This window comes from Etheostoma spectabile, chromosome 4 (genome assembly GCF_008692095.1).
Source record: "Etheostoma spectabile isolate EspeVRDwgs_2016 chromosome 4, UIUC_Espe_1.0, whole genome shotgun sequence".
Taxonomy (NCBI): domain Eukaryota; kingdom Metazoa; phylum Chordata; class Actinopteri; order Perciformes; family Percidae; genus Etheostoma; species Etheostoma spectabile.
In genome coordinates this window covers 36,344,586-36,352,549 of record NC_045736.1, presented here as the reverse complement: position 1 = coordinate 36,352,549, position 7,964 = coordinate 36,344,586, and the positions used below count along the sequence as shown (strand labels likewise).

General features: G+C 43.1%; 1 protein-coding gene across 1 annotated transcript in view; it reads left to right on the top strand.

The window, feature by feature from the left end:
• stab1 (stabilin 1) overlaps positions 1-7,964 on the top strand; it is a 122,935-nt gene that overhangs the window by 6,013 nt on the left and 108,958 nt on the right. Inside the window, exons 2-11 of the mRNA XM_032514890.1 lie at positions 431-558; positions 696-811; positions 1,498-1,583; positions 1,902-1,971; positions 2,086-2,181; positions 3,441-3,554; positions 4,394-4,581; positions 6,152-6,288; positions 6,741-6,868; positions 7,179-7,255. Coding sequence (XP_032370781.1) covers positions 431-558; positions 696-811; positions 1,498-1,583; positions 1,902-1,971; positions 2,086-2,181; positions 3,441-3,554; positions 4,394-4,581; positions 6,152-6,288; positions 6,741-6,868; positions 7,179-7,255 — 1,140 coding nt within the window. The remainder of the gene's footprint in view (positions 1-430; positions 559-695; positions 812-1,497; positions 1,584-1,901; positions 1,972-2,085; positions 2,182-3,440; positions 3,555-4,393; positions 4,582-6,151; positions 6,289-6,740; positions 6,869-7,178; positions 7,256-7,964) is intronic.

Here is a 7,964-nt window from a genome sequence, read left to right as displayed (position 1 = left end):
ATTTTTGACAGGACAGATGAAGACATGGAAGGAGAGAGAAAGAGGGGATGACATGCAGCAAAGGGCCGCAGGTCAGAGTTGAACCCTGGCCCGCTGCTTCAAGGTGTAAACTTTATAAATGGGCATCTGCTTTACCAACTGAGCTATATGGGTGCCCACTTGGGTTTTCTTTTATGTATTTACGTATTGTTAGAATCTTGTAAGCTAATGAAATAAGAATGACAGTTTTCATTCACTCACTAATAATGCTGATGCCACCTTATTGCTATTATCACCTTCAGGGATACCACTGCTGCTGCTAACAGTATCAGTGGAAGTTTGAGTACTAAGTGTTGCTTATTTAAAAACAGGGCTATCTGGTGTCAGAAGAACAGGTGTTGAGAAACAGTGGTATCAGATTGTAATAGAAAGGTCTCCACTGCTCACTTAGACTGCTCCTCCTGGTCGGTGTGACGTCTCACAGAGGGTGGACTTACACACCTCCTGCACTTCCTGTGCTGCTGTCTCCACCAGCAGCTGCCCCCATGGCTTCAGCAACGTGGGGACGACCAACTGCAGGTACACACCAGGTCACAGTTCTTCAAATCAGGATTGTTTACAATACACACACAGCCATTAGCCGTGGTTTTGTAGAATTAGTAGTATGTTGTGGGAATGAAGCAGTTCCTATGCAACATGTTGCCTGTGTTCTGCAGTTACGTGGTGGAGATCGGTGGCAGGGAGACGGTGCTGGATGGATGTCAGCACACCTGTGTGAAGGGGTTCCTGCAGCCACAGTGCTGCCCGCAGTCCTGGGGACCTCTTTGTCTCCGTAAGACACACATGCACGCACACACACACGCGCACACTATGTCAGGTATTTGGGTTTTGGACTGTTGGTCAGACAAAACAATATAGTTGAATACATTTTAAAAACATCTTTCCCTTTTTTCTGACATTATATTGGTTAATCGAGACAATAATAACTGTATTATTCTTTTAATAATATTTCATTTAATCCTTTGTTGCTGCTGCTGCTAATTTCTGTGAATCATGTAACTGTGAAATGTCCCGATTGCACTAGTTGCAGTACAACTACTGTGACTCGCGGGGAAAGGTGAGGCAAAGAGTGACATTACTATGCAGGTATTACCAATTAAAGAGACAACATGACATAACATGACAAATGTAACTAGGTATAATACTGTAAGCACCATATTCCAGTAAAAGACACTCTCAACAAACAGCTTCCTTGCTTTATCTACATCACTTTCTTGCAGGTGATTCCCATCCTCTTCCTTTCTCCTCCTCCTGGCGTCTGCCCTCTAACCAATCAATAGGACAAAAGACAATCATGTGACCTTGATACATAAACCTGCAAGATTGATTGCCTTAAACAGAAGCAAAATCCCAAAATGTTGAGTAGTATTAATTTCTAATCACCTAATCTAATCTCTTCACCTGCCTGTCTGTCTGTCTGTCTGTCTGTCTGTCTGTCTGTCTGTCTGTCCCCTGTAGCCTGCCCCAGCTGGTCAGGAAAGACCTGTAACTTCCATGGAACCTGCCTGGATGGAGACCTTGGCAACGGGACCTGCGTGTGTGATGTCAGTATTCTGTCTTTGAATTGAATTGAATTGAATTGAAATTGAATTGAATTGTCTGACTGGGACTATCCGACCTGTTTGTCAAAGACTTCAGATATTCATATTCTTTATGCATTCATGGGGGACAGTGCCCTTAAATAACCATTGACAACAATGACCACTGCTCAAATCTATCACTGTCTGCTTACATCTGGTACAGGAGTATTGGATGTTTGTTTTTTTGTGTTTATTTAAAAAAAAAAAAACTCATTTAGATTGTTGATGTTTTGGTATTAATATTGCAAAAACAATAATTACAAGTTGTTTTTTTCTCTTTAGGACGGCTTCTCTGGCTTTGCCTGTCATGAGTGTAAGAATGAAAACTTCTTTGGAGAAAAGTGTGATAAAAGTAGGCTCTTTATCATCTTGCCTCTCTGCTAAAAAAGTAATATATCACAGCTACAGTAAAAAAAAAAAGAATGTCCCACGGCTCTTACTCTACTCTGTCCGTGTGTCCGTACAGAGTGTGACTGTGTGCATGGAGTGTGTAATAAAGGTCCAGATGGTGATGGACAGTGTTTCTGTCAGCCGCCGTACAGGGGGAAGCGCTGTGACCAAGGTAAGACTTGCTGGATAATCCTGTATTAAATAATAACATAACCAATATAACGATATATTAGACCACATTACTGCATGTCATTAGGATAAAAATTTTTACCATTCACAAATACTCAGTCAGACTGGGTATCCTTTTTAAAACATATATATATACATTAAAGGTCCCATGACATGGTGCTCTTTGGATGCTTTTATATACCCCTTAGTGGTCCCCTAACACTGTATCTGAAGTCTCTTTATAGAGACCTTAGTGGTCCCCTAATACTCTATCTGAAGTCTCTTTTATATAGGCCTTAGTGTCCCTAACACTGTTCTGAAGTATCTTATATATAGACCTTAGTGGTCCCTAATACTGTATCTGAAGTCTCTTTTATATAGACCTTAGTGGTCCTCTAATACTGTATCTGAAGTCTCTTTATATAGACCTTGTGGTCCTAATACTGTATCTGAAGTCTCTTTATATAGACCTAGTGGTCCCTAATACTGTATCTGAAGTCTCTTTTAATAGACCTTAGTGGTCCCCTAATCTGTTCTGAAGTCTCTTTATATAGACCTTAGTGGTCCCCTAATACTGTATCTGAAGTCTCTTTTAATAGACCTTAGTGGTCCCCTAATACTGTTCTGAAGTCTCTTTATATAGACCTTAGTGGTCCCCTAATACTGTATCTGAAGTCTCTTTTATATAGACCTTAGTGGTCCCTAATACTGTATCTAAGTCTCTTTTATTAGACCTAGTGGTCCCCTATACTGTATCTCGTCTCTTTTATATAGACCTTAGTGGTCCCCTAATACTGTATCTGAAGTCTCTCCCAAAATTCAGCCTTGGTGGAGAATTACAGCCACTAGAGCCAGTCCCATAATGAGTTTTCATTTGTATGTGCCACTCTGTAGCTTTTGAGGAGCAGAGATGACCTCATAAGGGGCAAGATTCCAGATCGGCCCCTCTGAACTTTCATTTTCTCAAAGGCAGAGCAGGATACCCAGGGCTCAGTATACACCTATTGCCATTTCTAGCCAGTGGGGAACCATAGGCGGGCTGGGGGAACTCATATTATTTTAAAACATTATATATATTCATAACGTGGAATTTTAATGCCATGGGACCTTTAAACAAAATAAAATGGTTTAAGACAGAAATAAAATAACCCTGGAACTATTTAAATTGTTGTTGCTGCATTTTGACCCATATTGCATTTATTGCTCAAGTTTGCTGTGTGTCTGAAGTTAAATGAGCTGCTGTGGTGTCTGGGCCTTTGGCAGTGAGTACCAGGTGCAGCAACTGCAGCCCGTACTCATACTGTAAAGGAGAAGGAGATGCCGCCGACTGTGAATGTTTGCCCGGATACAGAAAGACGTCAATGGGCAAATGCGCAAGTAAACACACAACTCAACAGTGATCTTAGATTTCTCTATTTCATCGGATCATATCTTATAGTTTAAGCTGTGGGTTTTTTGGTCTGTTGGTCCATCAGTCCAGTTTGTGTTAGCATGCTAATATTAGCAGTCCGCTCAAGGCAGAGCTGAAGTTTCTAATATAGTAACTAGTATAGTATACAAATAACGTTCTTCTTAGCCTGATGAAAGTTGAGCTAAGTCTGTCTGAGAATAGAGCTGATATTACCAGCCTGGGATGTCCTAAAAGGGCCACCATACAGAGGGTTAACTCTTTTGCATCTTCACCTTTTCTCTGGCAATGCTCAGCGCAGCATTTACAAACAACTGTGATTTATCAATATTTGATAGTATCTGTCAACTTTTGATGGTGGGAACACAATTCTGTATTTAATGTATTTTACATTTACCAATTATCTCTAGAAATACAGAAGATCTAGATCTAGAACCAGTCCCAAGTCTAGAACTAACTAGAAAAAGGTTTCTCTCTTCACTCCTATTTTTAGTCGATCTTGCTTTCCAGAACCAGAACTAGAATCTGGACTAGAACTAGGACCAGGTCTACGCTCCCTCCCGAACTACAACTAAAACAAGAAGGGGGTTCCCACTCTTGCTGTCTAGATACAGAACTAGGAGCAGTATACAACTAGATAAGGAACTAGATAAGGAATAAAGTCTCTTATCACTTATTATAAAACAAGACCTTGACCCAGAACATTTCCTTTGTCTCCCTGCCTGTTTATCCTTGAAGCAGGAATTTTGAGATTGAGACTTTTCAGATTTCCTGAAATCTAGGGGCTAATCTTTGTTTTCCTGTTCAGGTATTTGCTCAGCGAGGGACTGTGACGTCAACGCCCAGTGCTCCTCACAGGGGTCAAAGGTCAGCTGCGTCTGTAAACCGGACTACCAGGGCGACGGCAAGATCTGCATACCCAAAAACCCTTGCTCCGTAAACAACGGAGGGTGTCCCGTCAACTCCACCATCTGTGTCTTCAAAGGACCCAACAAGGTTAGGATGCCTCCAGAAGCAGTTCGGGAACAAGACTTCCTTGACTAGAACAAGGAGAGAATCAACACAGAGAGTTGATATCAGAACACGTATAAACGAGTCAGCATTTAAAATGGTTACTGCAATCCAAATTCAAAATACTGAAAAGTCGTCTCCCCTGGTCCCTCCTCCCCAGACTCAAAATTCACGGGAGTTGCCAGGTTGAGAACGCTATCCCAATGTCACACAATGTCAGTGTTAGCTTGTTGCTAGTTTTGCATTGCCAGACTTTACTTCACAGCGCAGCGGAGTTGCTAGATGCTGCTAGGTACAGAGCTCCAGGAGAGCCAGTGCTCTCCTGGAGCTCTGTACCTGGCTGACAGTCACCTTTTAACTAACAGTAACAGAAATGACTCATAAAAGCCACCTTTTCTCAGCTTAACACCACTGCAACATCTGCTATAAAGGCCACCACCTCACGTCCGTCTGTATCCAGGGCACAGTCACTGTCTGTCGGCTACGCCCGCTGGACAGAAGCAGGGGAACATTTTTGGCATGGGGGAGATTGTCGGTACTACTACTTCCAGACCCGTTATACAGCTTGTCTATACACTGTACAGTCAGTCCATTACACATTATGATTACAAGCCAGTTTGTAAGAAAGTTGAAATCATTTTGCTTTCCAACATATCATAACCTTGAAGCTAGCGATGGTAACGTTAGCCACGATAACATAAAGTTTCATACATTGCAAAGCAACAAGTAGAGAACACTGTGTTCCAATCCAACAGTTCAGGCTACGGTGTGTTTTGCTAAAGTTAAATTGCATGTTTCCATTGTGAGGAAGTCAAAGTTGTGGTTTCTGGCATATGTCATGGATCCTACGTTAGCAGAAAGCGTAATTAGCATGGCCACGTTAGCACCAGTCAGGATCACTTCACCGGCTGTGTCTACATTTTTTTTTATTAGTAACTAACTCAAGTACTCTACATAATTTAATGCGAGCACATGAATGTTAAAATTAATTAAAATTACTATTCTTACATAAGTCGTAATACAAATGAATAAAGCTCAATGCTTACCTGTTGAGGAGGAAATTAGTCAACTCAATGTCCTTTTAGGCTCTAAGCTGTCTCCATCTTTTAAATGCATCTCAAGTATTTACCCATGTTTTACCTCGTCTCGAGTTATGCAAAAGTTAAATTATTTTTTTTAGGGCAGGTAGAATGAATCTGTCTCCATTGATCCTGATTGTTTGTTTGCTGCGTCCATGGCTGTACTACTTTGTGGTTTTACAGGTACATCTGGCAACCCTGCCCGACTGTCAAAATAGGGAGTTGATACCAACACACAGGCCAAAACACAAACACACATTCCGTCATGGAACAACTATTTCAAAAGGAGAAAATGCTGGCTATAGCATTGTTGTCAGAAAACATAGTATTTCTGCTTTGCATGTTTCCTTAATATCCAATGACACATTGTGGCATTTATTTTAATTAAATACAGTAAATGTATTACATATTACACCTTTAAGTCCATAATCGAAACTAGAGCTAAATCTTAAATTCTTCCTCTGTTTGTCTTGCAGTCCAGCTGCGAGTGTATGTTCGGCATGTCCCCTGTAGGTGGCAACGCTGAGTTTGGTTGTCAGCTGGTCTCTGCCTGCTCAGCTGACACCTGTGACCCCACAGCTGAGTGTCAAACTAAACTGGATGGACAACCCAGGTCAGACACACACACACTTTGTCTGTCTTTTGCTCTCTAGAATCAGAGCTAGATCCAGATCTAGACTCGAGACTAGAACTAGACAAGGACCAGAGCCAGTTTCTTTGTTTTTCTTTGTCTGTCTCTCTTGCTCTCCAACAAGGCTTCTCTCTTTCTCTCTGTTACTCTCTGGAATTAGACCTACAACCAGAATTAGAATCAGAACTAGCACCAAGACAAGAACTAGCACCAAGACAAGAACTAGAACCAGTTATTTGCTCCCTGCAACCAGATCTATGACCAAAATCAAAATATATGGCACACACGCCGATGTCAGGCAGTTATCCAGAAAATGGACTTCCGACTCAAGACCAGCCAATGTTAGACACTGTTACTCTATCTTTAGCCTTTTGTCAGTTTGTCTGAATGTGTGTGTACTATTGTGGTCTCATTAGTCTCCCCCCCTCTCTCAGGTGTGTGTGTGATGCGGGTCGGATTGGTGACGGATGGCGTTGCTATGGTAACCTGATGGAGCGGCTGATAGAGCTGGACAGGAGTGGAAGCCAAAGAGAAAATCTGACCGGCGCCGTCGCATTGTTTGGTAAAATAACCACAAATACACTGTAAAAAATGTGTGTCATACTGAACTGAACTGAACTGAACTGTTTCCGTCTTGTGAATCACTGGCTCAACATAAATTAAATTCAATTAGATCCCTTAAATTGGTAATATGATTAAAGTAGTACATTTTCTTTCTGTATTATTATTTATAAAAGCACAATTACAACCAGAAATGTGTTCACTGAAAAAAACAATGACACCACAGAATTATGTCTTGACATGTCATTGTTCTACCTTGCCTCTACTCTACGACCTTTGACCTTTGGTATACTGTATGTGTGTGTTTTCAGAGAAAGGGTGTTCACTGCTGCTGAGTCACAACGGACCATTCACAGCTTTCATCCCCCTGATGAAAACCCCTCTGACTGTAGGTTGTCTGTCTGTCTGTCTGTCTGTCTGTCTGTCTGTTCTTGTTGTCTGTCTGTCTGTCTGTCTGCTGTCCTAGTCTGTCCGTTGCCGGCTGCGTGCCTGCCTGTCTGTCTGCCTGCCTGTCTGTCTGTCTGTCTCTGCCTGCCTGTCGTCTGTCTGTCTGTCTGTCTGTCTGCTGCCTGTCTGTCTGTCTGTCTGCCTGTGTCTGTCTGCTGCTGTCTGTCTGTCTGCCTGCCTGTCTGTCTGTCTGCCTGCCTGTCTGTCTGTCTGGCCTGCCTGCCTGTTTCCTGCTCTGTCTGCTGTCGTCTCGGTCTGGCTGCCTGTCTGTCGCCTGCCTGTCTGCTGCCTGTCTGCCTGCCTGTCCGGTCGCTGTCTGCCTGGCTGTCTGCCGTCTGTCTGTCTGTCTGCCTGGGTGTTGCCGCTGTCTGTCGGCCTGTCTGCTGCCTGGCCTGTCTGGCTGGCTGGTGCTGTCTGTCGTTGTCTGCCTGTCGTGCTCGTCCCTGTCTGTCTGTCTGTCTGCCTGTCTGTGCTGTGTCGTTGTCTGTCTGCCTGCTGTCGTTGCCTGTCTGCGTGCTGCCTGCTGCCTGTCTGCCTGTCTGCCTCTGCCTGGCTGTCTGCTGTTGCCTGCCTGTCTGCCTGTCTGTCTGTCGTCTGTCTGCCTGTCTGTCTGTCTGCCTACCGCGTTGTTGTCTGCCGTCTGCTGTCTG